Below are 18,328 nucleotides of genomic sequence, written 5' to 3'. Positions count from 1 at the left end.
ATATATCTCCATATATCTCCTCCAAAGAACAGAGTCACGAACAGAGTCACAAACACAGCACTCACGATTGCTTTATTTATCATGGCCACATGTCCAAGAAATATGTTAATCAAAGACCAAAACAGAGTTTAACATCAATCTGGATTTTTTACAGATGTCAAGTTCATAGTGACATTTGTTTGCAATGATATGTCTACTTGATTGTCCACATACAGTATATTTCAGCAGATGGCTAAATCAACACATGCTGCATTAAGTATTGCATATTTCTCTAGAAGAGTGAGGTAGCACTGTTTCAGTGTTCACTTGTCAAAAGCCTGAGGTCATTAACGATACATTCTCTGCGTTTATACAAATACAACAGATAGAGTCGAACAGTGATGAGTCCAGAGGACATTCCTGAGTCCAGAAGAAATTCCCAAGGAAGTTACCAATATGGGAATTCAAATGAGGTAAATGTTGTATCACTTCTCTCTTAAATATTGTCCCCCTCAGAAACCTTATGTCTAAAATTTTGCCTTTGATTCAAAACTGACAAGAAACAAATGTTTTGCACTTTACAGGCTCCGCCAAATGATTAAATAAAACATTTTAAGAAGAAAAAAAATAAAACAGTATAAAACATAAAAATTAAAAATTAAAAAATCCAACAAACCTACAACAAAATTCTTTTAAATTCCATTTGATTCTTTAGGAGACACAACTTCTGGAAACTGATTATGTACATAATCCCTGAAAGCTGCTAGGAAAAGTATAAACTAATGTTTCACTCAAATTGAACCAAATTTTTACCAGCAGGGATTAAAAAAAAAAAAGTGGCTTCAGCAAAAACCGTTACAGACAAAGCTATGACACTAAGCTATGGCTTTTTGGTCTTCATTAGCTGCACTCTAGCAACCGCAATGTTTTACTGACGACTATGGAAAAAGGCAGCTACAGACCTGTTTGATAATTAACTATAAATGTAGCTGATACCCAAAAAACTTGGCATTGGTTCTCACTGTGCACTTTTCTGCTCTAAAGACACTTCTGAACATACTATAAAGCCTTTTACACATTAATGGGGCTACATTTAACAAAAGTGTCTGACAGGCACTAAGGTAAACTGTGATCTGAATCTACATTATAGTCAGTTTGTAAGCCTTTGAGGTAAAATAACAATGTCCTTTTGACAAGAATCATGTAAAGCATATTACGCTCTCAAAGTAATGGAAAAAACAGAATGGCTTCATGTGTTGCAGCTGATTTTCCCTACAGTTTATATAGTTCTTGTCTGACAAGAGAGGAATATTGTGTAATCATTTTGCTCAGAACAGATTTAAAAGCCAGTGAGCCTTAATTTGGTCCCTTTGAGGAGGTGGAAGAGGAAGAGGAGGGACTGTGTGAGGAGGAGAGGGCACTGAAACCACTCGTTCCTGCCAGAGTTACAGCCTGTGAAGCCACAGGAGCAGCTGACTTCTGGGCAAACAGTGTTCCTACAGAGCAAAGATCACATAAAGGATCAGTATATGATTGGATTGTTATATTTACACAAATTACACATTTCAAGGTAAAGTTGAGTGTAGACGTTGCACACAGTGCTCAGTAAACAGAGGAATGGAAGTATATCATTATAACACTACAACAGAGAAACAAGCTGGTACAAAAAACAGATGCAAAAGACAGTAAACTACAGTAGTAGACTGATACCATCCTCATGTCTTTACACTACATACAATGCTACATACAAATCTGCAGCCAGCAGGCGATTATTAGCTTAGCTTAGCAGAAAGACTGGAAACAGGGCAACAAAAAAAATCTGGGCGCCGCCAAAGCTCATTAAAATCAGTGTGTTGTTTTTACACTTCAGTCTTTGTAGTGATTAAACAAACAGGATATAGTGTGTTAAGTAGTCAGCTTTAGAGGTGCTGGTAGGCAGATTTTTTTTTTCATTTGACAGGGCCAGGTTAGATGTTTCCCTGTCTCCAATCTTTAGGCTAAGCTATGTTATCCACTTGTTAGGAAGCTCATGTCTGTTTTCTCATCTAATCTCATCTCTTGGTAAGAAAGAAACATATCTCCCAATATGTTTAACTTTTCTTTTAAGTACTATAAGACAATAAACTGAGATTCTAGTTATCTACTTATTAAATACAGAGTGATGAATAGTAAAGTGCAATCTCATAAGAATGTACATCTTTTTCACAATATACTATACAATAAAATTGACAAAAAAACATAAGTATATATGTGTAAACAAGTAAATTATGTGATTTAATTTAAAAATATAAAAATATAAAAATACAAATTTCCTAACTGCTTATTTTCTTCTTTCAAAGAAAAAAAAACACAGGAAGGCAAAATCATGTTTCCCTTTAAAATGGAAAGACTTACCTGAATAAATAGTACCGTTGACCTCCACAGATACACTGATACTGGCTGCTCCGTTAGTGGAGATACTCAGAGACAAATCCTGTTTGCTCTCTGTGGGAGAACAACAAACAACAATTCAAATTAATGCGACTTTTCCTACGATCATGTTTAGTAATTATAAGGTCGGTAAAGTAAAGGCAACTCACCACGTGCATTGTTGAGCTTGAGGTTCACTGGGTTGAAGTGAGAGGCCATGGCCAAGAGGTTTTGTTGGAGGGCCTGCTGCATGAGGCGCTGCTGCTCCTCCGCCAGCTGCATCATTTTCTTCTCTGGAGTGTTGGCTGGAGCTCCTCCCACTCCTCGCTCCAGCCTCTCTCTGAGATGCTCTAATGTGGCAGCTTGTGCCAGCTGCTGCTGCCCCAGTGCCAGAGCCATGGGCAGCCGGCTGGGTACTGCAGGGGTGGGGGTCTCATCTGATTGGAAAAAATGTGAAAATCATTAGAAATGTCATGGCAGTTTCCCTTTAGATAAAATGGTAGCAGTTCATAATATATCCGAAAAATAATCCTACCTATGTATCTTGCATTAATAATGAAAACAAAAATAAATGTCATTATCAATCTGCTAAATGTGCAGGGAGATTTAAACCGCTCTAGGTCAAGTATCCTACGGCCACCTGGTTTACCACAGGGCAGCCACAGTAATGGAGGCAGGGTAGCACTTTTATGGCTCAATACGATACGACTTTACAAGTAAAATAGTTAAACAGTAGCTGCTTTAAGAGTCCAGTAAGTGTTGTCTAATGTCTTGCTATAAAACAATATGGAATCTGAGCTGGTTGTAATGGTGATCTAAGGAACACCAGGTTTTTTCTTTGAGACAACAAGATGAAGAATTTTCTAAATAAACGGATACCAACACTCAATCCAAGTAAGGTCATACCTGTGTTTCTCTTTAGATTTGGACTATGTATGGATGTATTCAGGCCATTGTGTGTGATCGGGGTGGTTTGCATCGTGGGAGAAGAGAGGAGGGCGTGTGGGGCGGAGCTCGGGGAGGGGGGGAAGCGGTACAGGCTGTTGGTGTAGCTGGGTCGTCGACCTTCTCTGCGGTTGCTGTCGATGGCAGCCTGCAGCTCACCAGGAGAACTCAGGCCCTTCTTCTCACACTCGAATGGGTACAGGTACTTCATATACCTAGCAAGGAAAAGTTTCAGTGTTAAAGATTTTAAGCATTTAACAGATCCTCTTTAAACTAGATTTACAAACTTGTTGCATTTAATACATTAGAAATTCCTTAATCTTTGTAGAACAATAAATGAAAAACGATCTTGTACTTGTGCTGCACCAAGCATGTGGGTTTGAAATCTAACAAAGAGGGTAAAATCTGACATTTCCAAATTACTGTCACATGTAGACCTGCACACATAATGAAAACAATTCCAAACTAACCCAAAAGAATGTGTGTTTCATTTCTATAAATGAATGAATGTGTATGATTGATGAAATGATTATTGGAAAATTTTGCTCAGTGATTTAAATGTATCCATTCGTAATTAGTAATATTCCATTATTTAAAAGGATTACAAATCTGACAGCAAGCACTGTACTAACTACCAGATTATGAACTATCTTTTCAAAACATCTTTATACTAAAGGCTGAAAATATAATATTATTATTAAATCTATAAATGTAATAACGTGCTGGATACTGTAATGCATTACTTCATAAAGGGTGCATCACATATAACAGATGAGCAGACGGTTATTCCATTATCAGTGACTCTACTTATTCATTCTGAAGCTCCTTTTATTCCTCTGAGCTACAACATCGCGAGCTTTTCTGTTTCAAATCTGAGAGACACCTACTGGGTGCGGAGGGTGAAAGCGGCACTGGTGATCGACGTGGGGAGGTTGAGACCTTTGGTGATTTCCCTCCAGATCTTCTTGTTAATAACTTCCACCAGGCCTCCCTTCTCTGTCACGAGCTTATAAAGTCTGTACAGGTCCAGCACCTGCTTCGCCATGATGGGGATGCGGTTCACAGGAGTTCCTGAATAAATGGGAGAATGTACACAACGAAATGTAGCGACGTTCTTTGATTTGTACTAGTTCGAGTGGTCTTCTAAAGGAAAGAGGAGGACGTGGAGGACATACTCTGATCTTCCCTCCTGAAGGCCCTGAGGTTAATGTTAGATAATATGGCTTAGCATGTACAATCTGCATGAGTAGACTGGACTAATGAAGCTTATTTCAGATGGATGGGGGTGGGGATTCCACAACGGCAGATTTGTTGCTGCATTTATTGGACAGCAGGGGGAGGAGTGATTTTAGAGTCAGCAGTGTCTGTCAATCACCGGGATGACATATCACCCCTTCAATCCCGATTAGGAGAAAAGCCAATTATTGAAGGAGGCTAAAAAGCAGTTGTAAAAATAAGATTAGTTTGTTCTTAGGATAACACGTGCCACAAACAAACATTTGACATGGCCGTGAACCCTGCCCACATGAGTAAAGATTGCTGACAGTGTCCTGCTGCATCTACCTTTGTTTGACTGGGATCTGTTCATGTTAGAAAAAGCCAAACCAAGCTGGAAATGTTTCTTTAACAAACTCAGCAGTACCAAACAACTATATGGTAAAAGCTGCTGTTTAAAAGACAGCATAAATATATTTATCTAATAAAGAGTATTGCAATAGCATTTTTATTGTTAGATGTGGTTTATGATAGAGAATGTCATGTTTAGAGTTTTTATCCAAATCTTCTTATTAAAACCTGAGTGTTATGTATCTTATAGCTTTACATGACATTACAAATAATAGTAAGGATCACGAGTTATACTAATTTTGCCAAAGCACCTCAATTAAATAAATACTTTACACAGATATATTATTGTATGTTTTGTTTGCTTGGTGTGACTAGTACAACCTGCAGGACCAATCATTCAACATGCACAACTTGGCGTTTGCTTACATGCCGTTGTGGACCAAAAAAAACTTTTGATTTTTATCAAAATGATAATACAATTAGTGTCCATCATGTAACATTAATGTACAAGCCTACAGCTAATTTATGAAGCCAGTTTTAATATATATCATTTGGCATTTTAAAATCTAAATCTTTTTCATTTTAGGCACCTGCATTTATTTTGTTAATATTATAATCTAATTTTAATCAGTCAGTCAATAAGTTTTCTGGGGTATTTAAAACCATGTGTTTAAATCCTTTATTACAATTCAAGCATGTCTCAGAATTCAGTTACACAGTAAACTGTGATCGATTGATAAGATGGTATCAATAAACTTATATATTTCAATGCATTTCTAAATATTTATCATATTAACCTGTTAGATTTTCATTTTATTCCAAAAAAAAAATAAGTCAATTAAGCCTAAAGGCAACCTCTTTTCAGCTTGTCCAAAGATCAGTAAACTCTGACAAGCGGTTTATGACTCAGGGTTTAGTGCTAACGTGCAATGCTATGTTCACTTGCAGTTGAAATTGAATTACACACAACACAAATCCCTGATAAGGAACTGAAAAGAACAGTGACACCACTTATGAACATCGATCAGAGCTTCCAAGGCCATGAAGAGAAACAGAATAAGGATGTATGAAATCGACATGGAGTCTCACCTCGTTTCTGCATAAAGACAAAGAGTTCATCAAGAAATTCCTTCCGCTGTGGTTCATTATCCAGCTCATAAAGCTGTAAATCAAAAACACACACACAAAAAGAAAAAAAAAAAAGAACATCAAGCAAACAAGCTAATCAACGTTTATTCTGTGATTATCTCTGGAATTTTTTTGTTTATGAACATCTACCAAATCTACTGACCTTGGCAAAATCTCTGGATGGTTCTCCTCTTAATTTTCCTCCGTCAGTCTCCTCAGCCCAGATGGCACTTCCTCTCTGTGAATACACCCACAGAGAGAAACATCAGTCAGCAGCTTGTCTGATTTTTATGATGAATTTAATAAGGACGATAGAGCAAAAAAAAAAAAACTAACATGTTTATGAGCTATTTTACCATTGCTTATTTCAGACCAAAAATGAATGTACATAGGATACTGGTGTTACTTTATATAGTGACTGCCAGACATGCAATGTATAGAGACACAGGATTTTTAAAATGGGATGTTGTACCCGTCATGAGATACCATTTCTATTTAAAGCCCCTCTCTATATATGTGTCACATTTTCCTCAAGGTCCCTGGACTTTGTGCTTTCCACCTCCCGTGTCCAAACCTGCTTTTTTCCCAGCACTGAACCCACTATCAGAGTGTCCTGCAGTAAACAGCTGCGCACAGCAAAATGGACATTAATGAAAGGCCCCATGCTCATTAGGTAGTTTAAAGTGACATGTTATTCTTCCATCACCTCCCCCTTACCAAGACAGTTGAAGGTTAAAAATGTCAGTGGTGGAGGGGAGTGTGTGTGCAACTGTGTGGAAAAGCCTGCTGAGAGGTTATTGTCCCACGAACGCGCATGAGGAGCTGCATGATGATGCAAGTTTGAAAATCAAACATGATGGGTATAAAGTCTGATGAAAGGTCTGTCATTACAATTATAGTGAGTAGATGATGTGTTTTTCTAGTATCCATTTTATCTGTACTGAAAACTGACATTACATTTAATTTATTTAAGGACTGTTGTTGACACAGTTGCCTCTTGTGAAATGTTTGCTTTCCTCTTGGATATCTGTTGCTGGTTTGCTTTCTGTAGGCGTATAAAGGGCATTGCTTACATGTCTTTCAGTTCATGCTCATGTTTTATATCAAAACAAGCATGTGTATTTTAGACAACAAAGCATGTTTTCCTTTTTGACAGGATCAGATGCTTCAGTTATCATGCTTGAGGTTAATAAAAATAATGGACCATTTATGTCTTTCCCTGTTTTGCCTCATACAGATTTCGCTTGATATTTGGATTTAAATTAATCATTTTGTTCTTTAAACACATGATCACATTCACTAAATGTTTGGCATGGCAGCCTGATCAAAGCTGTGGCTTGGATTAACAATAACTTTTCAGTCTTTAAGCCATGTATGGGGTTCCAGTCCAGCTGTACCTCTCTTCCTTTAATGCTCAGGATATAGAAGAAGCTGAACTTTGATTGTAAAACCAATATGTTGTTTTAAAAAAAAAGTCCAGTAGCACCTTTTTCTTCTGTGGAATCTAAGTTGGATGTTGACAGGTGCCTGATGAGTCTGTTTTGTCGATCGTTTATTGCATTGATTGTTATTTTTTTGTGTATTTGCTGGTATGGTTCAATAAACAGAAAAATGCACTAACAAAGGTGATCAAGGGCTGTAGCAGTGCGACTGCTACTCTACATAAAAGTCTCTCTGACTTGTACAACAAACTGGTGTAAAAGAAAACCGAATCCATCCTGCCTGACAGCACCCACCCCCTGCACCTAGAGCTTCAGATATTGACTTCAGGTTCGTACTTCAAATACAACAGATACAAACACACCCTTCGTACCCTCAGCCATTTCACTGCTAAACTCCAATAGAAAAAGGTCAAATCAGCTTGACCGCCCAACCATGCTTTTGATTTTAGTAGAACTTAAATATAAGAGTATTTTTATACCCTAGGTTTTTTACTTTTATTATACTGTATTTAATTGTGTTGTGTATTTTGATCTTGTGTTGTTACTGCTGCACAATCAATGGCCCCCTCTGGAGACAAATGCCATTCGACTTGACTCATGTTTATAGTAAAAACACAATTCAAACTGCAAATGCTGGCGAACAATCAACAGCTGCGCGACAGTGTGAAGTGGCTCCTTACCATTGTTGTCGGATGTGCCCCCACAGCCGCAGTTCATTGGAACCGATTTAGATGTTGTTTAAAACTAATAATAAAGAGAGACTTTTTTTGACCCGACAACAACATATAGTGGGGTTGCTTTTTCAGCAATAATAAATGTATGATATCGTCATAGTAATCTTTTATCCGTTTAACTCAGTGTTAAGCTGGACATTTTAACCTTTTCTCCATTACTCTTAGCTAACATTAGCCTGTCTATTTCAACCTTTTATTCATAATTTAAATGTTTATCTATTGCAAGACTTATCCCTTATGTTTAGGTATTTTAACCATTTATCTATCACTTTTAGCTAACTATTTAGCTTCTCAATCTTTACTGCAGAGGCTGCGGTACAAGTGCGGCCTGGTTGGGCATCGCTGTTGTAGGGGACACCTGTAAACAACAACTCTCCTTCTGGAAAATTATTTTCTATTCCTCTGTTTCTATTTGTAAAGAGCTGTTGACACATCTAATAGCTTTAGCTTACAATCAATAAAAAAAAAGGACTACTCCTGCAGCAGCCTACTGGTGTGATGGTAGATAAACATCCCGGTCTTTTCACCATCAAATAGAAATAAAACCCATCCCCCCTTATTGATGAGCAAGTGAGACCTACTGTGGCTCTATTAACAAAGAGCTTTCAGTTAATTGCTCACAGAGCTTTCACACATCCAGCCCTGGGATTCCTGATAGCATTCAGTATGTAGGTCAGGAAAAGGTTTCTTTTGTTTCGATAAAAAAGGCTGGTTTTTATTAGGTTTTTAGATTATTTTATGTATTTAAATGACAAATTATAAGGTTCATTTGTATTACCACATAAAAGTAGTTCTGTGTGTGAACAGTGTAAAGTAAAAAAAAAGAAGAAAATGAATCAATCTTCATTTGGAAAAGTCCCATTAAAATAGTCAAAGCACTAATACTATCAGAAACTACTTCTTATAATGAGCTTCATTAAAATCATTGAGCTGCTCCAGCAGAGCAACAGTGAAAACCTATCCCTCACCAAATTTCAATGTAACAGCAGGGGGGACCAAATTTTTAATCCAAATCAAATTATTGGACCTTAAGTCACCCGAATAAGTCAAGATCATTTATCTGGCCCCTTGCTGTGCTGGGAGCTGGGGCTGAAAGCAGACATTGGATCTTTGTCCCCACCCATGCTAAAGGCTTTTACAGTGAGGCCACACGCAAGGAGTGAACAATGGCTGTCCAGCATAGCAAAGCTTGTACAGCAGGTCCCCCACTAACTACAGATGTCTGGTTGACAAAATGAGTGAAAGAGAAAGGAAAGTAGGTTCGGAAGTGAGCGACAATTCAGACAAGGAAACAAGTAAAACATCACAACTATTTTAACCAGCCACAAATGAACTTGCAGAAAATCCCAGTTCAGCCTATTTGTAACAAAGTGAACGTATTTAAATGCATGTCACATAAAATAGCTTTGTTATAAAAGGATGTTGAAAAGCTGAAAAGGGGCCCTGTTATGAAATTCAATTTAAAAAAATACAAGCATTAATCGAAAGGGTAGTTAAAGTACAAGCATGTTTAATCTATTCTCTGCTTACAGCCTGCAGACTAAGCTTGCTAAACTCAATGATAAGGCTAATTAAGTCTAATAAGTCTATTTATATTTAAGTCTCACTTTGATGTAACGGTTAACAGGATTAATTGAAATACCAAGAGCATCCAAAGAAGAGACTTCATATGAAGCTGTTCACAAATCTTGAGGCACACAGGTCACAGCAGAAACATCACCTGCTATTTGTTCAATTAGAGTTCAAGTAACACCTGAGCTGTTTCTGGTGATTTGGGCGAACTGAAATTAAAATGAAAAGTCTTACATCTCATTATTGTGCTCGTTGAAATGTTTTTAATGCATTCAAGGTTCTTTGTGCTGCACTGAGAAAAAAGAAACACATCCCCGCTGCAGTGGCCATATAATGTATTGATTACTTGCAGCTAAATTAACTTGCCATTTAGTGTTGCCAAGCGACAGCTAAATTATGCAAAGATATCCACTGAGCTGCAGCTACATCAGCACTGTGTTTTCTGACCTTGTTGAGATTTTAACAGAGGCTGATGACCACCTAACTTTTTGTATGTTCATGGATCTTCACTTTTAACCAACAATCAGGCAATAAAAGGCAAAGAAAACATAAGAAAATATTCAACATCTCTAAATAATCAACAAGAGATGTGTAAACTCTCGATAACAAATACCAAAAGCCCATTCTGCTCCACTGAAACTACTGTAAGTAAACTTTATGGGTAGTTGCTTGCTGGTATGCTGTGAGGCACTAACCCAGCCGTCCCTCTGCCCACAGGCCTCATTAATCATAATGTATTGTATTGAGGTGGGGCCTTTTCAAGGGAAACATACACACAGAAGAACCAATCAGATCAGCCCCAGTAAAGAGAAAAAAAAAATCCCACGAGGAGACCCTCTGTTTCCTATAAGTAGTTAAACATATCTGCTGGGAAACATGCTCGTAAATACTGGCTTCGGGTGTCATGCTTAATACATTCTTTTTACATGCTTAAAGGAGACGTGGCTGATAAAAAAGAGGAAAAAATCTTCAACCCTATCCAGCAATTCCTTATTCTAGTTAACCCTCAAAGCCAACCCTGTCCTTAAATACATACTTGAGGCCGTTTCATTAATCCTCTGCTCTCAGTTTAACTCCATCTCTGTCAGTCCTTAACCAGCTGCTTTGAACAGTTAGGTTTGGACCACAGCCAAGACCAATTAACTCAGGCGATGTCGAGAACACTTCTTCGAAAGTGTGAGACATGAGGTGAAGTATGGAAGAAGGCGAGATCTCTGGCCTGGACGGTAATTAAACGCTATCAAGTTTGGGCATCTTGCCAAAAGAATATGCTCTTTCCTCCACATGAGAGAGAGCAGCAGGCAGACCAGGCAGCACTGAGCTTGACTCACAGCAGGAAGAAAGAAGACATTGGATCATAATAAGAGGCAGAACACACACAAACTGAAGAGGAGAGTCACAGACGTTCATCTGCTCTTTGTAAAGATTAAATGAGGCTCTGGCTACTGAACAATGTTCCTATTATCTAGACAATATATCCAAGAGAGGACCGAGATATTACAATGGATTTTATGCATCTGTAATTTATGAACAAAAATTTCCTAAAGTTTGATCTAAAACACATAAAAGAAACACGATACAACCCTTGATTGTGAAATTCTAATTTAAAATAACTTACTTGTTTAAAGGGCTCGTCATAGCCCCAGTCAGTGAAGCCATTGGGTGATGTGAAGGCGTGTTGTCCTGCAGGAGACAGCAGGTCCTTATCTTCATGCTCCTGTTTTATTGCTGGAGCTGGAGATTCAGACATTTGCTCCACAGCAGTTGATTGAGATGTGGAATAAGGAGGGAAGGGGAAGCCAGGAAGCTGCTGGAGTCTAGGCTTCTTCACCTGCTGATGAGGCCCATTCTCCTCCTCCTCCTCCTCCTCCTCATCATCATCATCTTCCTCCATCTCATTGTTCTCCACCATCTCCTGTTCCTCCTCATCCGTGTCTTCATCTTCTTCACCCGGATCCATTCTGCTGAGACGGGTGCTCAAAGCTTGTTGAGCATCTTGATATGTCTGTCCATCCGCTTTACCAAATAATGCAGGGTTCAGTCTGGAGCCAGAGGCTCTGGCTGCAGCAGCATGCTGAGCAAACAGGAGCTGAGCTTGAAGAAGATGTTTCTCTTGCAGGTTCATCTCCAGTTTGGCTTCTTGTTGTCTCTGCAGCTGCTCCATCACCGCCTCCAGCTTCACCCCAGCAGGACTGGACTGAGGACACCCAGCTGAACTGCCCTCGTCAGATAAGACTGACTATGGACAAAATACAAAAATCACCACAGGAGGAATTTCAGTGAGAAAATGTCCTATATCACTTCAGTTGACAGTTTGATTAGGCGTTTGTGCTTCCCTATGCTGCAGCAAACAACCCAAGCTTATAAATAATGGAAACTGCATTCAACAAGTACAAAAAGGCTAAAGGAAGCAAATTAAACTTTTACCAAACTGTTGTTTAAATATGTTGTCTGAATAAGCTAATAGGCCAGTTGTTTTGGATGCAAACAAAGATTCAAATGAACCTGAAACTGTCTGGGCCTCTGGGAGCACATTAACACAAAATGCATTGATTTAGGTGACAATAAATTAGTAGCAGGACACAAATGTTTCTCACGAAGATTTTCCGTGTCTCTCTCTTCATGAAAAGGTACCTCAGTAAACAAAAGAAAGAAAGAGCTCACGATACAAATCGATTTTTCGGTTTTATAAATGGAAAATCAACTTTATTTCAAAGTGCAGATAAATGCAGACGTAACGCCTGCTTCGATAAATATGAAAAAAATGTAAACTCATCAACAAACGGCAAAGAAAACCTCATGGTAAAAGTGCAAATGTTCTTAATTACGTCCACATTTATCGTCATTTGCTTTGTTACTGTAACAAACACGAGTGGGAGCGTTAGCCAACAGTCGTCGACACTCACCATTTGCGCCTTTGAGTAATCCATCATCGCCAACAGGTCTTGTCTAGTTTTTCCTTCTTTCCTCCGGCAGAAACAAATCGCGTCGCATGACCAGTTTCTTTTTTTTTGAAGACAGAAAAAGGTTCTTCTGATCAAATGTGATTTAAAAGCCCCTGTGGTGTGGAGGCCGTAATGATCGGAGCAGGAGGAGGAGGGGTGAATAATGCTCTGCGCTTTTCCTCCCTGGTCACTGCGCATGGAAACTCAAACATCTTTGATTGTCTTTGGCTGAGTGGCCTACACCCCCAACTTGGATGAATGAAAGGCCCGCCCCGTGCGTAGAGCTCGTAAAGTGGGTTTTCTTACCCACATCTCTCTACAACTACCCGCCCACTTCACAAAGAACCCCCGGCCCCCTAAAGCTGAAACCACTGCTATTATTCTACACATTTATGTGTTTATTACGGCAACACGACCTCCGCCCAAATATGTCGACACCATTTTTTAGCCCGGAGCTCCTTCACCCAATTGCAAATGGATGTGACCTTTATGTGTTCTACTTTCCTTTTACTTCACCGTGAAATTCGTTGCGTTTCACAGTAGAAATAAGCGTGGAAATTAATTCTGTCGGTACAGTCACGGTTTATGAGTCATTGTTCTTTTATTTCCTTTTGACCAGGATCAAATAATCTGAAAATAAAGTACATATGCTTGCAGACAAAATGTGAATGGCCTTAGGCCGACTGAGGTCATGTTTCACCTGAAGTCATATTTTCAGTGAATTCTCCAAAGGGTCCACGATTTATTTGGGCCCATCATATGAATGTGTGTGCTGCGGTCTGACTAACTTGGTGGTTTGCATCAAGTCCAAACAGCAGACAGGTTTATCCTGACTGTTTGTTGGCCGATAAACCAACTTTAACTTTAAATCGTGGCACCTTGATGAATATCTCATGTGCTACTCTTCTGAGCAGTCACATACCACATGTGATAAAGTGCCTTCCTGGGAATCAGTGTTTACAGTTCCTCACACCCTTCTTTAAACAGCCCGAGGCAGATGCAGCTGACATGAGCTACTGTTTTCAGGATAGGAGTAAAAATCTGCAAGACTTAGGTTTCATTAAGCTAAAGATGAGAGCTTAAGGCAAAACAGTACTTACATTAAGTCTAGCAGTCACATGAAGCAGTCATAGATTTGGGCATACACATACAACCTAAACTGTGCTTTACTTAAAAACAAGAAATAATAATATAGAAATAATATCTTTCCAGTATGTTCTTGTTGGTGTTTGGGTCTCCAACACAATAAGAGTCAACTTGGGGCTTCCTTGTATCTGTGTATGTGTGTGCATATCCAGTTAAAGGAAACAAGTATTTTTCAGCTTGTCAACCAATATAAAAATGACCTTGGACTTGTTGATACTCTACCTCCAGTTTCAATTAATAACTTCCTGGCCAAGGGTGCAGCTAAAAAGATGAGATGACTTACACAAATTTTGTTTATAAAAAAAATATATATTTTAACCAACTTAAATGTACACTGTAGGTCTGTTGGCTTTGCATTTCAATACTGATGACTATAATTTAAAGAATCACAATGTCACAAAACTCCAACTATAAGTCCTCCCAATGACAATGACCTGTAAGAAGCATTTCCGTTTCTGCTCTATGAAAATAATTTTATAAATGGCTATTTCTGCAGTATTCCAGCTATGTGTGGATAATAACATTACACCATTTGCCATTTGAACAACTTTATTTAATCAGCATGTAAATTTTCCCTGAAATGAAAACAGATGCAATATTGACTGAATACAGTAAAATGATTTTTACATTCATGTGAAAACACTGCTCCCTGGTGGCAAAATGTGACTCTCACAAGAATGTCTCGACACTGAGACAACATGCACTGAAAAGTGACGCTCTGTTCTCCATTAAAGCAACTTGAAAAGAAGTATTGCTTCAATATGTACTCAACTACTTCAAATATCCAAAAATACTTGTGACACTCAATAAAGATACAGTTTCCTTTATTAAGTTCATAAATATTTTACAAGCAAAAGAACCTAATAAAGGCCAAATTAAATATCACATGTATTATATTAGGCAAACATTTAAGTACAAGGGTTTTGTGTCCTGGGGATATCCACTGTCAGACATCTGAAAAAACAACCAAAAGATTCTGTTAGACTGCCATCTTATCACAAACATGAGAAGGAAAAAAAACACAGGGCTATTGAGAAACTTTTAATACCTACTCATTCACAATTTGTCAATGCCGAGCTCTTCAGGTGTGGAGATACCAAGCTCATCCAATATTGGCTGCAGCTCCTGGATCAGGTACGGGTAGATCTCTTTATTAGGTCCGGCTTTGTGCTGAGGAAGTAACCATGGTAAAACCCATCACTCATTAATTTATGACCGCCAACTGCAAATGATCCTGGTTTGCAATATCCCCTGAATTATTATGCATCTCAGAAGCTTTCCTCTCACCTTCACAGCTTCCAAAATTCGGATAGCGCTGGCTAAGTCGTCCAACCGCCGACAGGCTCTCAGTGCTGCCTCAAGAATCTTTGGCTCAGGTACCAGATCATAACCAACCAATGTGTTCATCCCTGAAAGAAGGAATTAACACTTTTTAATTGGAGAGCAGAGACAGAAATCAGACTGCACACCACATTCCTTTGATTTAGTCTGTTTTAAAAAGGATAATGATGATGATATTCTATTATTTCCATGTGAATAAACTCATGAAATGACCAAAACCAATAATGAACAAATCCCACTAAAAAGTATTTTCTGTGTAGACTGATGCACTCTATCTTATCTTATCTGATATTGTATCCCTCTGAACCACAGACCTCAATAAATGAGACACAGTTAGAGCTACATGCCTCTTACATTACAATGAACATGGGAAGTGTAGCTTATTTTAAGTTGTTCCCACACACATTGTCCTCACGCTAAAAATACTCAGTAGCACAGCAAATTTGTATTAATCCACGACTAAAAATAGTCCCAAATAATTTCATACATTATTTGAGTAATGTTTGCTAAAAACGACAGCCTTTTTAGGAAGCTACTGCCTGTTCTAAAAATGAAACTTCATAGTTGTGACATGCTTTTAAAAGATTGAGGCTGATAGCCACAGACAGAGTAAGGAAGTCAGAAAGTACTGACAGTAATGACACGTGAACGGTTTTGGTTATTTCATGGGATTTGCTGACAAAATATAAAAAATATGGAATAATCTTTTAAAGTGATCTCATAGACAAAACTTTTTTAAGTTAAAATTGTAAACCAATCAAATTTGCAACACTACTTAAAAAAAAAACTTGCTGCTTGCATTGTCATATAAGTTTCAACCACAAGGACTGTCTGCCGTTTCCTCAGGTTTCTGTTCTTATGTTTTACCCGATAAAGAGCCGTTCCCACTCTGCCCTGCAGCTCAAAATGTCTCTTCAATTGTGCTTTTATCTACAATGGACTGTTTGGACCGAACACAACCCTGCGTTAAAAAAATAGGGTTTTTTTTGTCGAAGACGTCTGCATCGGCACACTTGTTGATCAGAGTGGTCTGATTCAAATGAATGAGGAAGCGACATTTTTGACACTGTGCCACCTTGACCAATCAGAATGATACAAACCCATCAACTAAGAAACTATGAATCATAATTTAGTTGATTTTAGACTGTATTTTACAAGTTCTGTATTTTATTCAGGCAAAGTTCTTGCATGGCTGCTTGTCTAGTGAACATGTACATTACTCAGAATAAGTTATTGTTTGGTGTCTGCATTGAAACTAGGGTAATCTCTGGTAATAAATTAACACTAGTATTGATAACATGGCCCTTGTATTGGTGTGACTCAAAATCACACAGACAAAAGTCAGCAACACTGATCTCATCTGCAGAGAATCAGTTTAGTCAGTCATAAGTACTACTTTAAATTTGACAGATTTATTAACTCAAACTTTTTTAATGTTTACCCTGTTTACATTTCAATAAAGTACATTTGGTGAAGTAGTTCATCACAGTAGTGTATTCATCATGTAAATCCATTATCGTGATTTCTCCAAATCTCAGCCCAGAACAAATCTCTCCTCCTTAAAAACTCTATTGACTTAAGGTTAATACATTTGTATTTACTTTTGAAAACAACTTTCTTATTCTCAGGTCTGTTATAACAGTTAGAGACTACTGTACCTTTCCTCAGCTCCCATGCGTCAATGTCTTGCTTGTTGAAGTAGGTGACCCAGCGGGCATCAAACTCCTCATCTGTCTCTTGCTTCCCATGTGAGTAACACCTTGAGGCCAGAAGAGCTGCACAGTAAAAGCAATCATTAGGCAAGTGACCTGTCACCAATAAAATAAAGCAGTGGCATCTAGTGTCAGGTGGTGCAGAGGGGCAAACAGTCTGCAGTCAAGGATATCTACCCTGGGTCAAGTGGGAAAAGGACAAATGCTGTCTAGTAATGTAATGCAGCTGGATTCTTGCCAATGCCCTGATATGACTGCACCTATCAGGCTGAACACACACTGAGAGGAAATTTCTACCTGTACTTTGATGCTTAAATTTTTTTTTTTTTTTTAACAAAAACGTAGTTAACATTCATTGTGGTCGCCTTGAATCTTCATTAACTTAATTCAACTTTCTTGACAGGTAAAGCTAAAGAAGAAGTGTGGTTGTCAGAGCTTTGGCTAAAACATCACAACGTCAGTAGTGAGGTGCGTTTCCTGATTGTTGTTGTCTGCACCAAACCATTGCCTGATGCCAACAACACTAACTCAACGACCTGCCAGTGGGTTGAACACAGCCATAATCAACTAACCTAGTTAGCATGTTAGCAACTAGCTTCGGCAACACAACCACAGGGCCCGAGACTGAGCCTTCAAACTGGGTCATGGCAAGGACAAGGACACTACCGAGCTGAATACCGGGGAAATTTCAGAGCAGCACACAGTCTGATGATGTGGCTAGAAGCGGTGTTAAACGAAAGTATACATAATTTGACCTGAACATTAACACATTAAAAGTGCGGTGTGTAGTTTTAAGCGATAGTTACACCGGCTAAGCTATTATCAGCAAGCTCGCCGCTATGTGCCGACAGCCACGCTTGATTTCCGCTACAACTTCACCCGACTGTTTCACACACTACCAAATTACAAAATAACATTTAGAGGTAACAGCAGAATGAGCAGATACCTTGGCACCCTGGCTGCGTACGGGTTACACTCCGGACACCGGAGACAGACAGTCGGACGGCGGCTCTGAACATGATGTGGGACTGCCAGCTACACGTACCGGTAAGGTTTGGCAGGAGGAAGCTAACGCTAGCTAGCTTAGCCCGTCACGTACGCGAAACCCCTCTGCGCATGTGCGAGCTGCAGCTCATTGATTCTTTTTTCTGTATTGTTGACCTGCTGGTTCTGACGTTGACCTAGAAATAAAACATGGAGTGCCATACATTTACATATACAGTAGGCTATTGTCGAAACGTGTCAGGCATTAAAAGTAAAGACATGATTTCTGCGAAATGATTTCTAAAAATAATGCCATGAATATTTTTTAATTATAAATTAACTTTATACAATGTGCAGTAAACAGAAAAAAAAAATCAATATTTGTTGTGACCAACCTTTGCCTTTAAAACAGCACCAGTTGTCTC

The 18,328-nt window shown here is 38.7% G+C and overlaps 2 protein-coding genes across 3 annotated transcripts; both read right to left on the bottom strand.

The window, feature by feature from the left end:
- Positions 1-66: 66 nt before the first annotated feature.
- Positions 67-12,705, bottom strand: LOC111229625 (AT-rich interactive domain-containing protein 3A-like). The gene is made up of 9 exons (XM_022756024.1): positions 12,682-12,705; positions 11,394-12,014; positions 6,191-6,265; positions 5,989-6,061; positions 4,221-4,404; positions 3,295-3,548; positions 2,559-2,825; positions 2,374-2,463; positions 67-1,475 (listed from the first exon to the last, which is right to left on the bottom strand). Exons 1-9 carry the CDS (start codon positions 12,703-12,705, stop codon positions 1,336-1,338), a joined length of 1,728 nt encoding a protein of 575 aa, XP_022611745.1. The 3' UTR covers positions 67-1,335.
- A 1,692-nt stretch (positions 12,706-14,397) lies between these two features.
- On the bottom strand, positions 14,398-18,013 carry LOC111229626 (cytochrome c oxidase subunit 5A, mitochondrial-like). 2 transcript variants are annotated; one of them, XM_022756027.1, is made up of 5 exons: positions 17,866-18,013; positions 16,866-16,982; positions 15,154-15,275; positions 14,915-15,036; positions 14,398-14,820 (listed from the first exon to the last, which is right to left on the bottom strand). In XM_022756027.1, the coding sequence occupies exons 1-4, from the start codon at positions 17,936-17,938 to the stop codon at positions 14,923-14,925; spliced, it is 426 nt and encodes a 141-aa protein (XP_022611748.1). In that variant the 5' UTR covers positions 17,939-18,013; the 3' UTR covers positions 14,398-14,820; positions 14,915-14,922. The 2 variants fall into 2 exon arrangements, with proteins under 2 accessions (XP_022611748.1, XP_022611747.1); XM_022756026.1 differs by having other exon boundaries at positions 14,919-15,036; positions 17,866-18,011.
- Between the last annotated feature and the right edge of the window lie 315 nt (positions 18,014-18,328).

Source organism: Seriola dumerili, unplaced genomic scaffold (assembly GCF_002260705.1).
Source record: "Seriola dumerili isolate Sdu_G_001 unplaced genomic scaffold, Sdu_1.0 BDQW01000242.1, whole genome shotgun sequence".
In the NCBI taxonomy this organism is placed as follows: Eukaryota; Metazoa; Chordata; class Actinopteri; order Carangiformes; family Carangidae; genus Seriola; species Seriola dumerili.
Note: the sequence above shows the minus strand (reverse complement) of the source record. Positions and strands in the feature narration are given on the sequence as shown.